The 21,104-nt window shown below is 52.3% G+C and overlaps 1 protein-coding gene across 1 annotated transcript in view; it reads right to left on the reverse strand.

The window, feature by feature from the left end:
• Positions 1-413: 413 nt before the first annotated feature.
• Positions 414-21,104, reverse strand: part of AFAP1 (actin filament associated protein 1) — a 149,162-nt gene continuing 128,471 nt past the window's right edge. Inside the window, exons 12-17 of the mRNA XM_060148769.1 lie at positions 20,459-20,576; positions 14,268-14,385; positions 9,227-9,391; positions 6,619-6,809; positions 3,480-3,644; positions 414-633 (exon numbers count right to left, since the gene is read on the reverse strand). Coding sequence (XP_060004752.1) covers positions 607-633; positions 3,480-3,644; positions 6,619-6,809; positions 9,227-9,391; positions 14,268-14,385; positions 20,459-20,576 — 784 coding nt within the window. The 3' untranslated portion in view covers positions 414-606. The remainder of the gene's footprint in view (positions 634-3,479; positions 3,645-6,618; positions 6,810-9,226; positions 9,392-14,267; positions 14,386-20,458; positions 20,577-21,104) is intronic.

Here is a 21,104-nt window from a genome sequence, read left to right on the forward strand (position 1 = left end):
ACGGAAGCAACTGTCCAGAAAATTTTTTTAAAAAAGGTAAAAAACGCTTCACAGCACAATTCTGCCGCGCCATTACCCCTAGTGACGAGGGGGCCGGGCGTGTGCGGAGAGGGGGGCGGAGACCCGGGGTGCGGGTTCCTGCTGTTCACGCTGCAGCGACATCCCTGGATCCTCCTGGCCGAGGCGCGGGCAGCCCGAGGCCCACGTCTCACACTCACAGCCCCGCCGGGGGCACGGAGCACGTCCAGGGCCTGCTGGCCGTTCATCTTCAGTCTGGGCCGGGAGTGCTGAGACTGGTGAAAGCAATCGTTTACCTGGGTGGGAAGATGCAGCGTCTCCACCCGCCAGGGGAGGCTCTCACAATACCTTCCGGCCCTTTTCTGACTTTAAACAAATGAAGTTGGAAGCCCAAGTGTTACAAGTAAATCTCTTTAAAGGGAACCATTATACAGTAAAGAGGATACAGCGGGCAGGCCCGGGTCCTGGCCCCCAGGTCCTGGGTCCTGGTCCAGCCGCAAACCCCGAGTCCTGCTGCTGCAGCGCCCAGGCCAGCTCCCTGCGGCCACGCGATGGGACGACGCTGTGCGAGCTGGGCATCCGCGAGCTCTATGTCCCGTTCTTCAGCTCCCACTCCTGCCAAGCGAGGCAAGAGGAAGTGTGTACAGATCAATAGGGCACACGCGGGGCTGGGACACGTCAGGCTGCATCCCATCCACACCTGTGCCCCAGAGGGTGAGGGCTCAGCTGCCGTGCAAACAGCGCCGAGGTTCCCCGGCAACAGGCTGAGGATCACCACATGGCCCAAACCGAGATGGGCCTGAGTCCCACTAAGGACTCTGGGCACATCTAGAGAACGTGCGCGTGGCGTGGCGGTCCCCACACGGGGCCAGGCGCCAAGCAGGGCTCTCCCGCCTGCCCTGGGGCACCGAGCGCGGCAGTGCTGGTCTGATGTAAGCGCCTGACTCGCACTGTAACCCCGGGGGGTCATTAACTGGGCCGTGAGTACACTGCACACCTTCTCATATTGCATCAAATTAGGAATTTCACCCCTTTTTTTTAGCATCGAACTACAAGCTTGCTTCATTAATGGTTAAAAGCATGGCGTCAGCCAACGTGGCAGGAACAAAACTGAGCCGCCTGCACCTCGCGAGCACGTGCAGGCGCTGGTCCTACAGAGGCGTGGACGGCCTCGTGGCCTCTCCCACTGCCCCACCCCCAATTCCGGGCTCCCCAGAGAGGATGCTCAGCTGCTCTGCGCAAAGGTGGTGCTCCGGGCGGCGCCGGCTTGGAGAGAAGCCGTGTGTATGCCTGCACACGCTGCCAAAGCCTCACACGCGCGGCTACGCGTGTGATCGTGGGACCAAGCCCAGGCCACGCTGGCCGCCAAGCAGGGCGCTCCACGGACACGCCCAGCCAGGGGGACACGGGGAGGACCCAAGGCCGCCGTGTGTTTCACTGAAAAGGCTGCACGAAGGCGGGTGTCCCGTGCTCGGGATGGCCCAGCCCTGGTACGCCGGGACCTGGGGCACGTGTGTCAGCTCTGCAAGCACTGCAGCCACCACGCCCGGCTCCCAGAACGTCCCTCGGCACCCGGAGCTCCCAGGCTGCGGGGAGAATGCTGGGCCTGGAGCTGGACGTCGGGGCCCTTCAGCCCCCTTCTCGGCTGGGAAACCCCGTGACAGGTGACTTGAAACGCTCTGAGTTTCAGGAGCGCGCTCTCTCACACTCCAGAGCTTCCCTCATCGGGAATGGGAAATTATTCCAGGAACACAGCCTGGGGTAACGGTTTCCGAGCCCAGGACGCGTCAGACTCAGAAAGGTCCTCAGAAAAAAGGCCCGGGTGCAAGAGGAGGCCACGTGTGGGATGCACCTACAGGTGGACGGACGCTCCCAGAGGCAAGAGGCCAGGCCACCACCCCGCCCTCCAGCCGTGGTCCCCTGCCACTATTCTCAGGAATCCTGGGAAACCCCTGCTCGATCCCACGCCTTCAGGGAGGATGTGGTCCAGTCTGAACGGCCAGCTGTGCATCTGAACCGGCCAAAACCACACGTTTTATATTTACTGTGAAAAGGGGGCAGGAAGTGCAGAGTACTGAGTCTCTGGACAGTGAGAGCAGGCATGGAAAATGTAGCCCTTTCAGAGGCTGGACTGACAGAACTGGAAACTGATTTCTTTGACAGTAGAGAAATAAATGAACTATTTTTACTGCGTTTCCCTTCTGCCAATAATTAGGGGGACTTTATGGGACAGCTCTATTCTAAACATCTCTCAGGCAAAACATACTCCTCTGCAAACGAAGAACACTGGATGCACGCCAAGGAAAAGGAACAAATGATGCGCAGTAATTCTTCTTTTCCCCGAATTTATCGACGCACAGGCTCAGTCAAACGCACACGCTACGAAGACAGGTATTCCAGGATGCTGTTTCTAACCCCCATCGGCAGGGACCCTCCGTGAACACAGCAGCCAGAGGTTAACACGCACATTCACATCTGACACCACATCCGTTGTCAGAAAACAACAGGTTTCTAGCCAGTTTGGAACGGGTTCAAAGCTGCCAAAGCACGGAGGCAATGACAGCGAGAGAGGGTCCCAGGGACGGCGAGGGGAGGACGTCTGGCCTCCACGTTCATCACAACAAATTAAACACATCTGGATGCGTTAGCCTGACTGGACCAAGCAGGAGTTTTTCATACCACACACTTTCAGTTAAGCCGTCAGGAGCGGTTTGCTTTGATAAACTATAGTTTTTAAAAATTCTCTGAGATTTTAAAGCTTAGCATCAAAACTCGTTAGTGGCCAATCCCATCAGAAGACTGGAAGGTACTACAGAATGGCCCCTTGAGTACAGGATACAGGCTATGGCGGGGCTGGGAAGCAGAGGGTATGGAGAAGAGTCTGCCTCGACTTTTGATTTTTTAAAGGATCCCAGCGGTCACTGGCCAATCTCTACGTCACCAATGAAAGAACAGGTCAGGAGAAGCCAGGACACAGAACCATGCTGCTGGTTTTCCTGAAAGCAGATGGTCCAGGCCTAGAGACAAGTTCTGGCCTTTTTTGCCTTTGAAAAGGAGGATTCCTGTAGGAGGGTCTGACTTTAGGAAAAACTGGGTAGATACTCATGAAATGGCATCTAATATAGAAGCTGCAGAACTGGAACAGGAGGCCACACTGAGTTCCTGCACCCCACCCACAAAGTCTGAGGCTGGAGTGCCTCCACCACACCTTGCCATCCCGCCCCGGGATGCCCGCTCCCCAGCAGTGCTGGCGTCCCCCACCCGCCCTGGGATGCCCGCTCCCCGGCAGTGCCGGCGTCCCCCACCCGCCCTGGGATGCCCGCTCCCCGGCAGTGCCGGCGTCCCCCACCCGCCCCGGGATGCCCGCTCCCCGGCAGTGCCGGCGTCCCCCACCCGCCCCGGGATGCCCGCTCCCCAGCAGTGCCGGCGTCCCCCCACAAGCAGGTCGGGCAGGATCTCACCTTGGCCTTCCGAAGCACGTGTCCCCGGCAGGGGGAGCTGGCGGGGGCCGGCTGGCTCTTCCTCAGGACGGCCGCACTGTTCACAGGCACTGGGCCCTCGGCATCACTGGTCTCACAGCTGGACATGGGCGAGTTCTCCAGAGTCCGGTGCCTAAAAACTGGAGACTGTTAATGGAAAGAGAAGACGTTGGGTGAGGTATGGTTTCCACGTCATCAGTATTTTCCCCTAGGAAAATGGCTTAAAGAATAAAACAAGTTCTGGAAATAGGCAAAAACAATAACAACAGTAACAGGACCACCTCACAGAGCCCCGCTCTAAAAGCACCCTTAAAACATGCATCTTACAGCTGGAGAGACGGAGGCGCTGAAGGGCACTTTGCCCCGCACTCGGCGCGGGCTCTCCCGGCCCTGCGGGGGCGGCCTCTCCCGTGAAGGCCTGTAAAGCCCTTTCTGATTTCAGGGAGCTCCTAGGCTACGGCAGCAGGGGCAGAAACCACCAGTGACCAGGACGGGGGAGCACCAGGGGCAGAAACCACCGGTGACCGGGACGGGGGAGCACAAGCTCCCGGATCCACTGCCTCGGGGCGGGGCTCCCTGCAGCGACCGAGGATTCCCGACTGTTTACAGCACGTCTCCGCATGTCAAAGCAAGACTTAAGATGGAACGAAGAGAATCTGCAGTCGCCAAGTCTCCATGTGAGATGACAAGCTGCTCTTTGGGGAAAAAGTCGACAATCTGCTGTACTTCCCCCCCCCAGAGGAGGTCTCCGCAGACTGACCTCTCCCTGCTCTGGCTGTGTTAATGTGTGACTTAAATACCGGTTAGGTGACACGCAACGTCATTTGAGGAGAACGGTGTCTTAATGGTCATTCAAATGGGCTGCTTAGAACCCCTCTGGGGGCGACTGACCACGGGTCCCCAGCAGCCAGCTTTCTGCACGTGCTCGCTCACTTGGAAATGCCTCCAAAGGCCACGCCGGCCGGGCTGTGGGTGCCGTGGCCGGTGGGAAGGAGAGGACCACGCCGCCCACCCCCGGGGGGCTAAGCTGGGCTCCGAGGAGGGCGGCCCACAGCGCTCCCCTAGGACAGCTAATGAGCTGCTGGCCCAAGGACGTGGCCAGGGTGGGGAGAAGGCAGAGCGTGGCACGAGGCCCGAGGAGGGGCCCTGCGAAGGGAGCAGCGGCCCCGTGGCCTGACGGCAGGCGCTTTATCAAGCCAGGCCCGTACCCTCGAGAGCACAGGGCAAAAGGAAGGAGAGCTGACGAGAGGGGGCGAGGGGGAGACCCTCAGGGGGGCAGAGAGAGCCCCGGAGAATGCAGGGTCACCCCAGACACAGAGAGCGCTGAGCGGTGCCCAGAGACGTCCAGACCTGGGGAGGTGAGGGCGGAGGTCACGTCAGGGGAGGCAGCTCCAGGGCAGCCGAACCGCAGCAGGTGGTGAGTGGACACCTGGGCACAGGACAGCGTCTGCAGGGGACGTGGGCTGGGCAGAATCTGTTTTGTAAGATGGGACACACTACAGACTGTGGATGCTTTGAAGGCAGCGAGGCGGGGGAGAGGTGAAGATACAGCAGGAGGGCGTGGCAGATGCCTGAGGGGTCAGCAGGGGGCGCATCTGGGGCCACATCTCCATCCAATGGGACCAAGGACGGCGATGCCAGCGAATCCTCAGGCCCCTCCTGGGAGGCCAAGAGGCTCTCCTGCCTCCAGTCTGCCTCCGACACGGGTCCCCGGGGGCCCCTGGGACAGACCCCTGCCCCGCATGGGCCAGCACTCACAGCCCTGCCACCACTCTTCGGGTAGAACCGGCCACCTTAGTACACCCTCGGTCCCTGGTTCGGCCGGACGCTGAAAAGCCCCTGCTGGACTGCTCCCCCCAGCACCTTTCAGTGCCTGATGTGAGTGTCTTTCCCTGGCCTAGCGGTCCTCCCTTGCTACAATACGAGCTCCACGGAAAGAGAGATTCTCATCCACGAGGTCCACTGCTGCGCCTGGAACCGTTTCCGGCACACAGATGGGGCACAGCCACATGTATCTAATTTGTTGAATGAGTGACTACATATCAACGAGCTGGTGAACACACGAGCGGATGGACACTTTCGCAGGCCAGGCACCGTGCCCAGAGCTTTCGCACACACGAGCCCACGCAGGAGACGACAGCACCATCCGCATCTCACAGATGGAAAATCGAGGCCTGCGGAAGGGACGTCGTCTCGAGCCCTGGCCCCTCTGCTCACAGAGCCTGCTTTCCTCAGCTCCCTGCTGCGCTGTGCCCCAAAGGACGGGGTTTTGGGGGTGGAAGCCCACAATCTGCCGCTGGCTGTGCCAAGAGGTCTGGGGGTGGAGGGGGGATCCTCTGAGAGTGAGGGGTGGTCGCTGGAGAGGGACCGGCGACTGGAGAAGTTTGGAGATGGTCTCTGCAGACAATGGAGCACGAGGTGACCACTGCCTGGGGGGGCGATGAGGGTGGGTGACAGGACCTCAGTGGTGCCACACACCCGTAACCCAGAAACCTTGCCCGTGGGCCCCCCCAAGCCCCAGGACGCGGGAGGAGCTGGCCCCGGGCTGTGCCCTTAGGCAAAAGCCTCTGGCTCCTCATGGGGAAAACAGAAGCCATCACGTCTGACTCAACGGAACGGCTCGTGGAGAAGAGCAAGTTCTCCAATGACAGTGGGCAGCAAATCACTCGAGGTGCTAATTCGTGTCTAATTCGTTCGTTCTGTTAGATTCCGAGGTTACAGGCGGTTTCACTCATTTTCGTGTCCCCAGCACCTGGCATCATTCTCAGGACAGACATGCTAGACAAGTTGTAAAACTCTGCCACACTGAACAAAGGTTTCTGTCTAAGGCACTGGCATCAGATGAGGACGCGGCTCCAAAGAGATCAGAAGAACTGTACTCACTACACTCAGATTTTGCGCAAGGGGGGAAAAGAGAGACTCGGTGTTTCCGCCACCTTTGAACAAGTTCAGTGAAAGACATACGAAAATTCCATGTCCATGAACTTAAAACACAGCCAAGAAGAGTGTTTGAAATGGACATGGGAGCTGCGTCTCTGCGGTGCCGATGCTGGGGACGACGGAGGAGCAGTGACCTGAGGAAGCGACCCCCATCTCTCTCCCGGGGAGCGGCAGGCGTTACCTGTGGACTCGACGTCCCCGGCCGGGGCTCGATGGCCAGCCCCAGGGTGACCCCGCCGGCCAGGGCTTTCTTGAGGCTCTCCTTGACCTCTGTCAGCTCCAGCTCCAGGTTGACGCGCTCCGTCTCCCTCTGCTTGCATTCCTCCTCCAGCTTCTTCAGCTTCTCTTCCAGGATCACCTGGGTCTTCCTGCCTGAAATCCCAGAGAAACAAGACTGCTCCAGCCGAAGGCAAAGGTTTCAAGATAACAGAGGACGGACATGCGGTGCCCCTGAAAGGAGCTCCGCACAATCTGGGGGCTGAGCTCCCCTCCCTAGGGTCCTTCCCACGAAACTCAAATCCAGCTCTTCCTGAAAGGAGGAGGGTCCCTTCCTAACTGTTCTCTTTTGCTGCAGCTGGAAGAATACGGACCAGGAAGCATGGGACCTTGACTCTCACAAATACCAGGAGTTTGGGGTCTGGGCCCAATACACTCAGTTCACTTTTTTTTTTTTTTTTTTTGCAGTATGCGGGCCTCTCACTGTTGTGGCCTCTCCCGTTGCGGAGCACAGGCTCCGGACGCGCAGGCTCAGCGGCCATGGCTCACGGGCGCAGCCGCTCCGCGGCATGTGGGATCTTCCCGGACCGGGGCACGAACCCGTGTCCCCTGCATCGGCAGGCGGACTCTCGACCACTGCCCCACCAGGGAAGCCCCTCATTTCATTTAAAAAAAATTTTTTTAACATCTTTATTGGAGTATTATTGCTTTACAATGGTGTGTTAGTTTCTGCTTTATAACAAAGTGAATCAGTTATACATATGTCCCCATCTCTCTTCCCTCTTGCGTCTCCCTCCCTCTCACCCTCCCTTTCCCAGCCCTCTAGGTGGTCACAAAGCACCGAGCTGATCTCCCTGTGCTCTGCGGCTGCTTCCCACTAGCTATCTATTTTACGTTTGGTAGTGTATATAGGTCCATGCCACTCTCTCACTTCGTCCCAGCTTACCCTTCCCCCTCCCCGTGTCCTCAAGTCCATTCTCTACATCTGCGTCTTTATTCCTGTCCTGTCCCTAGGTTCTTCAGAACCATTTTTTTTTTTTTAGATTCCATATATATGTGTTAGCATATGGTATTTGTTTTTCTCCTTCTGACTTACTTCACTCTGTATGACAGTCTCTAGGTCCATCCACCTCACTACAGATAACTCAGTTTCATTTCTTTTTTATGGCTGAGTAATATTCCATTGTATATATGAATACACTCATTTTAAAATGAGGAACTTGGCCTAGGTGGCTTCCAAAGGTGCCACTGACTTGGAAAGTCCGCATATGTTGCTCTACTCTGAGTCATCTTACTTGGCCCTATGGTCAGAATACAGCAGAGCTTGCATCTCCAGAGCACATTCACTTTACTCATCTTATTGGAAATGTGTTACAGTGGCACAGGAAGGCCGGCAATTTGCCCACCGGACAGATAAGGAAAGCGATCCCAAGGGTTAACTGACTTATGAGCACGGCCCTGGCCGACCACCTGGTAGCATATGACAATCTCTTTTTCAAGGCCCAAAGCTGATCTCATCTTTCTGCATCTTCATTGTCCTACAAACTGGAAACAACGGTGGGAAGAAATTCTCCTCCTGTCCTGCTGACCTGGAGGCTCCCGTCCAGTTCTCTGACGGAGCCTCTGATCCCCCGGGGGCGGGGCCTCATGGGAGATGCCACCTCCTGGCCCTCCTACAGGCTGTCTCGAACAGGCTCAGCCCACACCCAGCCTCACGTTCTTTAAACTCTGAAAGCACTTTCTTTCTTAAAAACCATATAGGCACGAAGCCAGGAAAGGCTGAACCTGACACCTAACTGCTGTAACACGCCAACTCCTCCGGCACAGAAGCCGCTGGAAAGCAGGTTCTTCCTCTCGGGATCATCCTGGTCTCTACATTCCTCCTCCTTACCCCCCGAGGCCGGAAACTGAAACCTAGAGAGTCGGCCTTGCCCCAGGATCCGACTCAGTCTTGAGCTGAGGAGACATACATTTCAGCAGCCCCAGCGCCGGAGCCAGGAACCACACGGCCAGCTCCTGCCAAGGAGGACAGACGGGCTGATCCAGAGACACGGCTGTGGTCCTCACCCGCGTCTCCCTCTTCTTTCCTCTCTGGGGTTGTCCCCCCTCCCCGGGTCCCTTCCACGAATCCAGCACGGTCTGGCCCTCACCAGTCCCTCCTCAGGGAACGGAGGGCTCCTTCTACCCACACACAGACCTCTCAGCTGGGCTTCTGAGTGTGACCCGTCCTCCTGCTGAGACACCGCCCCTCACACACAGTGACGTAACTCCGGCGCCCGGAGGCTCGTGCTCCCAGCGAGCTCTGCCGTCAGCCCCCAAGGCTGGGACAGCTCCCCGGCACCTACCCAGCCTCAGCCAGCGAGCTGAGGTCCAGGCCCGGCCTCCTGCTGCCTGGTCCATTATTCCACATTGTGGCACCTGCCCTGGGCTTACCACCAAGGCTTCCGAACTGCAGGAAGCACTGCATGGAGCGACACGGTCTTACTAAGAGGAGAGCCTCGCGAGGTTCAGAGCCCGAGGGCGCAAGAGGATAAGCCTAGGCTCTGGCGCCAGCAGAAGCAGGCCCCTCGTACCGGTGTTCACTTCGATGGCGGCCCGCAGGCCCTTCCTCTCCTTCCGCAGCTGGGCCAGCCTGTCCCGCAGGCCTTCCCGCCTCTTCAGCAGCTCCTCCTCTTTGGCCTGCAGCCGCTTGGCATCCGCTTCCACCCGGTTCTTGCCATATTTGTACTGGTCAGCATCTTGAAAAGAAAAAGCATCAACAGGAAATTAGGTTTAACCAAGTAGATGACAGGGTAATTCATAAAGCCTGTTTAATCAGCCTACTCAGTGAAATAAACTCAAAGCTAGTCACTTTGCTAATTCAACAAGAAAGACAGCAGGACAGGTTTGAACCAAACAGAAAAGTGACCATTTCAGATTATCCAATATTCTTTGAAACAAATTTTTTTTTTTTTTTTTTGCGGTACGCAGGCCTCTCACTGTTGTGGCCTCTCCCGTTGCGGAGCACAGGCTCCGGACGCGCAGGCTCAGCGGCCATGGCTCACGGGCCCAGCCGCTCCGCGGCACGTGGGATCTTCCCGGACCGGGGCACGAACCCGTGTCCCCTGCATCGGCAGGCGGACTCTCAACCACTGCCCCTTTGAAACAAATTTTTAAAAGGAAAATAGAATGTTAGGAAATTCCTTTAACGCCTCCCTTTGGGGCATGCAACATATAATCTTCAGCAAGGTCGAGAGTGAACAAAACATTCTGTAATCTGAAAAGAGAGGGTCTACCAACATCAGAAATAATCTCTTGATGTGTGTAGTTCTCTGTAGTTTTCAAAACACTTCCATTACACTGTCACGTCTGATCCTTACAACTGTGCCGTCCAACTCTTTTGCTGACCTGACGGCGCTATCCCCACCTCCAGTGGGGCGGGTACCTGGCACGGACGGAGCACACAATAAACATCCGCTGAGTGAGTGACTGAGCAAATCAGAAAATGGAGGGGCACCCAGAGCCGCGTCTGGAGCCCGACCGCCCAGGTGGGAACCCCAGCTTGCCACTTGAGCTGTGTGACCTTCAACAAGGCACTTCATCTCTCCGTGTCTCAGTTTCCTCATCTGTGCAATGGGGTAATAAGAGCAGGTACTTCACAGGGTTGTTATGAGGATTAAAGTAACACTTATACAGAACTCTGAGCAAGCACAGAACGGGCACTATGCAAATGCTCATTAAATAAAGTGAGTGGATAAATGAATGAAGAGGAAACCAGCCTTAAGGAAAATTTAGAGACTTGGCCAACGTAACACTACTAGTTAATAGTGCGTTAAAATCCGACCCAATGCTCTTGTCCTCGAATTATTCTGGCCTTTCAATAGCAATAAGGGCTCACGATTCTGCAGCTTCTGTGGCCTCCCAACGGCCTCTGACAGCGAACGGCTCAAACCTGATGACGACCCAAGGCCTCCTGCACCTCCTGCACCTGTGAGCTCACATTCCATGGTATATACCATGCTGGTTTATTTGCATGTCTGACTCCCTTATTAGACTAGAAACGACTTCTAGGGAGAAGCCATGGAGGGCGGTGTAATGGTTAATAATAAAGGCAGTTGACCAGGGAAGAGACCATGATTGTGGACAAGCAATTAATCCCCCGAAGGCTCAGCTTCACCCTCTATAAAGCAGACGTGCTAAGGCCTAACTTGTGGGGTTAAAAAAAAAAATCGATACATGTACTAAAACCCACCTAACAGAATCATGTGATACCCGGGCCGTGGTGGACACTCCCTGGCAGCTCTCATCCCTGGCAGTGATAACGGAGCCCCCGGAACCCTGTCCACTCTGCCAGACATTGGTGAGCCACTTCTAACGATTTCTAGCACCTGTCCTAAACACTGAATTCGCCGATTCTTACAACGCAAACCATCGTGACTGCGTGAAAACTGCATTTATGAAGGCAGGTACAAGGTCATCACTCCCCGCTCCATCTTCCCCTCTCTAAAAACCAACCAACCCCACACACAGAATGATATTAAAAGGATCGCAGCAGGAGGGTGACCAAATCAACAACTTGAAACAAAAGCAGTGCTCTTAGTGGCTTGGGTAACCACATGTTCTATAAACAGAGCACAGTCCAAACTCTGTCCACTCATTTCTGATCTAAGATGTTTCCCTGACAAACCTGTATGCAATCACTTACCACCTTCCACATCATTTGGTCCCCATGCAATAAACCCCGTCCAGGCTATAATGCAAGTGCCTGAACTCAGCAGAAAACCCAGAGCACAATGATTTTTCCCTTTTTTCGTCACCGGATGTCACCAAAGTTAATAAAAATTCCCTACAGAAGCCCTCATAAAATACAGGAATGCATCATCTAAGAAATAAAATAAGCACAGGTGCTGAGAGAGAGGGGGATGTTATGCAGAGAGAGATCTCCTGCGGTTCAGGTCTCACATAAGAAAGCTTTTCAGACACGTTACTCCCCCCCACCTGCCCCTCCCCAGGTGGACAACACTCAAATTTTAAGTGAATAGAAATACACCCAACTGCACGAGCGAAATGAGATTTGCCAGAAAAATAAGGTGAAAAAAGCAGCGCAGTAAACGGATGAGGAGGAGGGTTTGGCCCAACTGGCCGCTTGAATGTGTGTCCGAGGAGAAGGGAAGCGCAGCTGAGCTGTGTCAAGAAAGCAAGACCAAAGACAACCATCAGGATAGGAGAAAATATTTGCAAACGAAGCAACTGACAAAGGATTAATCTCCAAAATTTACAAGCAGCTCATGCAGCTCAATATCAAAAAAAACAACCAACCAAATACAAAAATGGGCAGAAGACCTAAACAGACATTTCTCCAAAGAAGATATACAGACTGCCAACATCACATGAAAAGGTGCCCAACGTCACTAATCATTAGAGAAATGCAGATCAAAACTACAGTGAGGTGTCACCTCACACCTGTCAGAATGGCCATCATCAAAAAATCCACAAAAGATAAATGCTGGAGAGGGTGTGGAGAAAAGGGAACCCTCTTGCACTGTTGGTGGGAATGTGAATTGATACAGCCACTGTGGAGAACAGTACGGAGGTTCCTTATAAAACTAAAAACAGAACTACCATATGACCCAGCAATCCCACTACTGGGCATATACCCTGAGAAAACCATAATTCAAAGAGAGTCATGTACCAAAATGCTCATTGCAGCTCTATTTACAATAGCTAGGACGTGGAAGCAACCTAAGTGTCCATCGACAGGTGAATGGATAAAGATGTGGCACATATATACAATGGATATTACTCAGCCATCAAAAGAAACGAAATTGAGTTATTTGTAGTGAGGTGGATGGACCTAGAGTCTGTCATACAGAGTGAAGTAAGTCAGAAAGAGAAAAACAAATACCGTATGCTGACACATATATATGGAATCTAAGAAAAAAAAAAAAAGAAGGTCACGAAGAACCTAGGGGCAAGACGGGAATAAAGACACAGACCTACTAGAGAATGGACTTGAGGATATGGGGAGGGAGAAGGGTAAGCCGGGACGAAGTGAGAGAGTGGCATGGACCTATATACACTACCAAACGTAAAATAGATAGCTAGTGGGAAGCAGCCGCAGAGCACAGGGAGATCAGCTCGGTGCTTTGTGACCACCTAGAGGGGTCGGATAGGGAGGGTGGGAGGGAGGGAGATGCAAGAGGGAAGAGATATGGGGACATATGTATACGCATAGCTGATTCACTTTGTTATACAGCAGAAACTAACACACCACTGTAAAGAACTTATACTCCAATAAAAATGTAAAAAAAAAAAAGAAAGCACAGGCTTCCTCGGGGCAGAAGCAGGAGCCCCGGGGCTCGTCCATGCGTGAGGCTAAGGACACAGCCACCTCTCACCAGCCCTGTGTGCTGACTCTGAAATCCAGACTCTGAAATCCAATCGCCATGCACACAGGGAGCTCAGCAGTTAGGTGACCTGTCACCTGGTGTAGGGTTACTACCTGGAGGGAGCCTGGTCCACCAGGTACGCTGAACCACGTTCAGAAAGTGTTGACACAGCTTCCCAGGTGTTCACATCAAACTCGGCTGGAGGCTAACTCCCATCTTCCTCTCCTGGAAACCGTCCCCGACAGGCCCACACCCGCTGAGGAGCTTCTGAGCCTGGTAAGAGTCTGTGCGGAGGCCCGTAGCCTGCGTCTGCGTGGGGGACCCGGCCGCTGCTCTGTCTTATCTTTGCTGTCCCCTCAGCAAGCAGAGGGCTGGAATGAACAGACACTGCCGGGCTGGCTGGCTGAAGAGGAATCCACCCCACACAGCCAGGGCTGAAGCAAATGCAAACACATGCACTAACAGTACCCCTAGCGTCATGTATGTGCACATCGGGAAGGAAGCTGAGCGCGCTGACGGGCTGCCTTTCACTGGAGTCTCGCCGCTCCCCTGCCCGGTCCAGCCCCTGCCAGGTCTGGAACCTGAAAACCTGGTCCTCACGCTGGTTCTGTCATTTGCCAGCGGTGAGACCTCGGGGAAGCCACGCCATCTCTCTGAGCTTATGTCTACATCTGCCCAATGGGGTAGATAACGGCACCGCCCTGATCAAGTGGCCAGGAGAATGACACGGGAGGAGAGAAATCACAGCTGGGACAAGAATTCCTTACAGACCCTGACAGTCTCCCGTGCTCTGAGGTACACGAGTTACCCCAACTATTTCAGCCACAGAAACGTCTACACCTCTAACACGCAGAGGCTGGCTTCAGAGAGTCTATGCGACTCAACCCAAGTCACTCACTCACTCAGCAGATCAGGGACACAAGCCGAGGTGTTCCGACCCACCGTCCAGGGCCACTCACAGCAGCACTGCCAGCCGCGCCCGCAAGCTGCCAGCTCCACAGTTAAGCCAGCTTTGTCTTTCCTTGTATATGCAACAGTTACAAAATAAAAGCTGGGTTAAAGATCGTGGTCATTCCTCCATCCAGCAAACGAGGAGGGATGCAGATGCAAATGGTGCCACCTCTCCAGCTGGCCCCCAACCTGGTGTTCTCCACCTGGTCAGGTGAGGGAGGAAGGTGGCTAGACAGCCCCAACTCTGCACACTGCACCCAAAGCTAGAACGTGGGAAATTGAAGGATCAACTTACTTGAAGGCGTTCGCTTCACGCCAGCCGCTGAATCAGCTTTTTTTTGCTGACTGCTCAGAGCCTTGCCTTTTCCTGTAACCCCGTTGGATGCCACGGGAGGCGGCTTTTTCCCCTTCAACTGTTGAAATAAACAGATGAGAGAATTAAAAACAAACAGACAAAAACCTTGGGGTTTTTGCAGTAAATTGTTTCAGTCCCTAGCTCTTCAAGTAGAACGTAGCATAGGCAGGAAAAAGTGCGGGTAGTAGAAAACCAATCTGGTTTCCCAACGCTGCACTGCCGTGACTTTCCCAGGGCAGCTAAGAAGGTTCTAGCACCGAGGTTCAAAACAAACGAGGTACACTAGGATGTCTTCAGCCGGAGCGCACCAGAAGTCACCTATTTCGACTAGGAGGCCACACACGCCGACCGAGGCGCTGGTACAGACGGTGGGTGTCTGGGAGCATTTGGCCGGCAGGCACCGAGCCTGTGTCTCCAAAGATAAACGGCTTTAATTTCGGTGGAACGCTCTTCGGGGAAGTGGCATGACCGTGCACTTAAGAGTTCAACTTCCAGGCTTTCTACACTGATATCCTAATTGGATACATAACTACCTGTTGATTCACTGACGGGGTCTGAGCAAGGAAGCGAAAGAGGCAAAATACAGAAACAGCAGGAACTACACTTTAACTAACCACAGGGCTTTTAAAAAATTCAACACACCCCTCACTTCTTTGGTGGCTGCAGCCGGCCCGTGGTGCATTTTGCTTAAGTGATGCACGTGCACCTTGGCTGGGTCCTAAGTCCAGCCGAACGGCAAGGGCTGACTGTACACGTCCAAGCCCGAGCCTCTCTGCCGCACCACGTTTCTTACTGTGGTGGGCCTGGGTTTTGGAAGCTTCAAGTTCCCGCTCCGTCACAGGAGACGCTGTGACGTCATTAACGTTTTCTGAGCCTCCGTGGGCTCATTTAAAAATAGAAAGATACTGATGTCTCCCACACGGTTCCTCAGAAGGTTAACTGACACAGCACACACACCTACAGCATGCATACGGTAGGTGTGTAGGGAGTGTGAGCTCTCTCCATTAAACAGTAGGTCCCCCGTTCAAACGGCCAAATGAGGACACGACAGCTAAAGGTAAACGCCTTGCAAATGTGTTTCCTACTTAAAACAAAAATGAACAAAATACAAACATACATGAACCACGTATCGAATGACTGATTCCAAACTAACCTGGGACAATCCAAATATATAAGACAGCATATTTTGTCCCATAATTTTTACCCAAGGGAACTCTAATACCGATAAAAAGACAGATAAATACATCGCCAGAGACACATTCACTTAGTGGGAGAAGCACATGACCTACCAGACTTTTTAGTAAATACTCAAAAAAACTAGAAGCCAATGGCTCCCATGTCTGACCATACATCGGTCTGGGCCCCTCAGATTCAGTGAATGAGAATCTCTAACAGTTGTTATAAATAACAAACAAACAAAAATCTTCTCACGTGACTTTGATGAAATGAATTGGTTTCAAAGAACTGCTATAATTCTCTGAAATTCGAGAATCTTACTTGGCATTCATCATTTTCTTAAGCTTACTCCAAAAATGGAAGGAAAAGAAAATAACTAAAAATGTGCCCCTCTGCTTCATGTTTGTAGAATATTCTTCCATGTGGCGTTTAGATCTTTACTCAAAGCATAAGAAAATCTTAGGTTGACATGCATGAAAACACAAAATTATATTTACACTGAAAGGTTACCGTTTTTGCCACCAGTACTAGGTGTGAGATGGACAATAGTTCAACATCAAGGTTACTGACCATTCAATTATAATCCAAAATCCTTACTATCTACTTGGTTTTAGGGAGTACACTTTTAGGGAGTACACTATGGGAAAATACTGTAGTTCTCGGAATCATCCTATTGAATGTTTAAAGATCGAAAAGCAATTGTCACGTGAAGCCCACCATTCCTCACTTACGTGTTATGGAAACACAGGAAAGGAACTTGCAGCTCAAAACTCTTCTGAAAACGTTTACTGTCCCAGTGTCCCTGTCCTCTTTAACATCTTTGCCTTTAATTGCCGTAATTCACAAAATTCACTGGGGAACTTCCCAAGAATGGAAAGAGAGCCAGGCACAGGCAAAGAAATACAGAACGTAACCCGTGAGCTGGTTAGGTGTACAGTAAGCCCCCTACGTACGAATGAGTTCTGTCCCAAGAGCGCATTCGTACGTCCAATTTGTTTGTAAAGTTAGCCTGGGTACCCAACTAACACAGTCGGCTAAAAATACTGTACTGTAATAGGTTTACAATACTTGTATAGGTTTATATGATAGGTTAGTAATACTTGTACAGGTTTATATAATAGGTTTATAATCACACAAATAACACATAAGAAACAAACACAAAAAATAAAGAACGCATTTTTCATCTTACAGTACAGTACCTTGAAAAGTACAGTAGCCCAGTACAACAGCTGGCATACAGGGGCATGTTCGCATCTTTGAAAAGTTCACAACTTGAAGGTTCGTATGTAGGGGACTTACTGTATTTAATCCGTTCCTGGGTGGCCAAACGTTGTGTATTTGCAGATTCTATTCTAGTTGAGGGAAAAAACTGCGCTTTACCCTTGATGGGGTTCACTGCCCACAAGCTGGTGAACAGACTCTCACTGCAAAGCCCTGAGGGAGGACAGTGACTTAAGGCGATTCTAGAAGACAGAATGAGATGCTGTACCTGTGAGCTGAGCCCGAGAGATGCCCTCCCCAGAGAAGAGGTGTTAGTGACAGACGGGGAGGCCGGCGGGCCAGAAGAGGCAGGGTGTTTGTAGTGGTTACAGGACAGCTTGTCAGGAGATGGCCTAGCGGCCTTCCTGTCAGCAGGAGGGTACCGAGCAAAGATTTTCGGAGACGGCAAGTTATCGTACAGGACCGCGTTATCATAGAGCGCCTCTTCTCCCAGGCCTCGGCCACGGGGAGCGGGAAAGCCACCGTCGGGTCCCCACTGTAACACACACAGCTTGTCGTTAGAGCCTCGGCCACAGGAAGCAAAGCACATTGAGATGTTATTAGCAAGCACCCCCAAAAAATGTGCACGTACCCCCAATAAAACACACACACTCAACTAGGTGGACTGATTCAGAAGAACTTTTCTACCTTTGGGGACTGAAGGATTCTTTTTTCCTTAAATCGTTCCCAGGGCCATTGGCTTATGATAATTTTTTTTGTTTTGTTTGTTAAAGCGAGCAAAAAAAAAAAAAAAATATATATATATATATATATATATATATATATATATATTTGACATTTCTTTAAAGCACTGGATTTCGGAAGTCCTCCTGACCCAGAAAGCTGAAGCAATGTGATGTGACGAAAGGAATGCTGGACTGGGGTCTGTCCGGAGACTGGGGGCGCTGATCCTACTGAGAAAACACGTTAAGGTCCCAGCAAAGCACTTTACCTTTTTTTTTTTTTTTTAAATACTGACAGATATTATTATCCGTATTTTATTACTATTATTATTTTTTTGGCTGCGTTGGGTCTTAGTTGTGGCACGCAGGCTTTTCATTGAAGCGCGTAGGCTTCTCTCTAGTTGCGGCACACGGGCTCTCTAGTTGTGAGGTGTGGGCTCAGTAGTTGCAGCGCGCGGGCTTAGTTGCCCCATGGCACGTGGGACCTTAGTTCCCCGACCAGGGATCAAACCCGCATCCCCTGTATTGGAAGGTGGATTCTCAACCACTGGACCACCAGGGAAGTCCCCAAAGCACCTTATCTTATTTCACAGTAAAAATGACTCACATAATTCTCATAGCAATCTTATGAAGTAGGGGGAAACTGAGGCAGAGAGGTCACACAGCTCTAAGAGGGGGAGCTGGATTAGAGCTGTGCTCATAACTACACACTGCTTGGGGTCTGAACCTCAGGCTCCTCCAGGATAGGATGAGGGGCTCGATGCCAGAACACCTCTGGACCCTTCCAAGCCTGCTATGCGGGCATCGGGGATTTAAGTTCTTTGGGTGACTGTCAGCGTCACCCCTGTTCCACACGTGGTTATGCCTGAAGAAAGTGCAGTAACCAAAGACACAGGCTGTTAAAAGAAAGAAATCGAATAGTCATAGAAAATAGGATGTTTCAAACTATAAATGATAGAATGGCATTACTTTGGTGGAAAACCTTTTTACAAAGGATTAAAATAGCTACAAGCCACCTTAGAACATGGACATTAAAGTATAAATTAAAACCGAAACTTACAACCACAGCCAGATTCTTTTAAGTTTTAAAGGAACTGCTTTCATTTTTTTTAAAAAAAGAGAAAATATTAATTCATATACTATACTTATCTTACTCTATTTTTATATCTTTCTTGCTGAGTTCCTTTCTGCCAGGATGTAATTACAGCCTTTTGTTATGAAAATAGAAAAGGTTTAAAATTTCATAGTAAGAGTGTTTTTTATTCCTTTGCAATCACTTCAGTGTGTCTGTTTTTGTGATGCTGGGGACCCATCTACAACCTAAAAATAATGGTACATGTAGATAAACGTGGATGTGAGTTTCATAATGACAACCTAGCATATATTTGTCCAGGGTTATTAAAATGGTCTAGACCAGACCATCATTTTCCTAAAATACCAAAGGATTAAGTCACATGGAAGACTTAGAAAACAAACACCAGAGAACTTCTAGATTAAAAAAAGTGTGTGTGTGCCCATCAGAAGATCCTTTTTTGAGATTCACTTTCATCTAGGCCTCAGGGGGAACAATGAATGGGTAAGAATTACTGAAGTTGAAACATTGCTAAAATGTCAGGTATTGGCTCAAATGTATGAACCTCATAAAACTGAGAAGTGCAGGCTCTCGCAAAACAAAGGGCCCGGTCACAGAGCCCAGCAAGTAGAACAACAGTTTAAAGAGAGGCCTGAACGTCAAAGAAGCCCTTAACAAGCAAGTGAGCCACAAGCGCTGCGCCCTGGACGTTCTGTCCTAAGCACCTATGTCGTCCGCCCAGCGATGGACACGCAGAAACGATTCCTAAATGCAGAGCCTTGGAGAAGGGCAGCTTTTCATTTCTAAACCAGCTTAAGCTGCGCATGACCTAAAGAAAGCTCATTCCTGGGGGTGCCTGAACCTGTGTAGTATTCACAGGAATGAAGGGATGGAGAAACTAGACCAGCGTTTGTGTAGGTCCACGGTTTCTCTAAACCACGTGCACAGGGAGAAACCCCTCTGGGGAAAGGTACACGAGCGGGCCTTCGGGCAGGAAGAGTCAGAGACAGGTTTGCGTGTTTTATCTTTCCAAAAAAGCTGGCGGTGAGATCAAGGCTCAGAGGAGCAGACTGTCCCACGAGGATGAAGTGGCGGTCGGGTCTACGATGAGGGCAGGTTCCACCGAGACCAGCAAGCAGAGGCCGAGAGCCGGGCCCTCTTGGAAAGGGCACAGCGACCAGGACGCAGGGCGCAGAGACTGGACTGGGACCTGCTCCTGTCGGGCCACCGCGGGCTTTCCCCGAGTGTGTGGCTCCCACAAGACTCTCTGCAGGGTGGACGGCTACAGCCACAGTGGGTACCAGAGCCCCTCCAGCCCTGCAGACCCCGAGGCGAAGGTGGTGGTGGGGACGGGGAGGGGCAAGGAGGAGACCGACTGGGCCTAACGTGTTCTTGCTGTGGGACAGGACCCATGTCCCAGTCACCCCAGACCACCCCGGACTCAGAGGGGACGCCATCCCATGGGCTCTGCAGCTGGGACAGGATTTCAATGTGTGCCCGCGCCCCGACACCCAAGTCCTAACATGAGCCCCTTTCACGTTAATCTGCACTTGAACGCGCTCCTTACTCCAGGCTCCCCTTCTCCACCAGATGGGGGCCCCAGCTACAAGCGCACCCCACCCGGAGGATGCGGGACAGTGTCTGGAGCTGGCAGTATGGTCATTACTCTGCGGCGTCTCCTTTCCGATTTCTGACAGTGTTTAATGGCATTGACAGGAATGACAAACTGTCTGCTGGTGCCTGATTACCTGCGTGTTCAGATGCAGATTAAGATGAACAGGGTGTCAAAAAGGAGAGAGATGGGGTGGAGTTTTCATCTTGCCTCAGAGCGTAAGAAAGCTTTCTCTCGTTTGGACAGAAAGCAGGGGTGTAAGTCACAGAGATCCGCAGACCCCCGCCTTCCCGCACGGCTGACCTCGCTCTGTACGCGGCGCACTCACCGAGCCGCTGATGCAGGGGACGTCGTCATAGTGCAGCGCCGTCCCGCTGGGGTGTGCGTAGCCGTTGGCGGTGCTCCCTACATACGGGTTAGTGGACAGAACACGCCTGTTCATGAAACTGAAAGAGAGGAAACGAGTTACAACCCTCCGATTGATCACCAAGGCTTCCAGGAGCTCTGACGGATGCTCAGGCTCTGTCCGAGGCCGCAGGGTACAGAAGTGTTAGCACAGGACCCAGGCAGAACCGGGTGTTCCTACAGCCGTGGGGCAGACTCCTCACCTGTAGGACAGGACACCACCCGCCCGGAGGACTGCGGCCCGGACCCATGATGACCCTGCCGGGTACCCAGAGCAAGGCCTGCACACACCCGGCACTCAGCAAATAACCCATTTGTGTTAGCAACCTGCTTCTGTCACCAGAGATTTACTGGAACACCTTTCTTTACCTGGACTCTTCGTTGATGAATCGTCTGTGGCTGCTTTTTTTTTCACATGCCTCTTTCATGAGCCTGTTAATTCTCAAAGGCAGAGACCATCTGGCCTGCAAAACTGAAGTATCAATATTTGCTCTCTGGCTTTTTTCAGGAAAAGTCCACGGACCTGTTCTATAGGCATTTTAGAACGTCTATCCCACAGCATTTCTTGA

Source organism: Lagenorhynchus albirostris, chromosome 4, assembly GCF_949774975.1.
Source record: "Lagenorhynchus albirostris chromosome 4, mLagAlb1.1, whole genome shotgun sequence".
NCBI lineage: Eukaryota > Metazoa > Chordata > Mammalia > Artiodactyla > Delphinidae > Lagenorhynchus > Lagenorhynchus albirostris.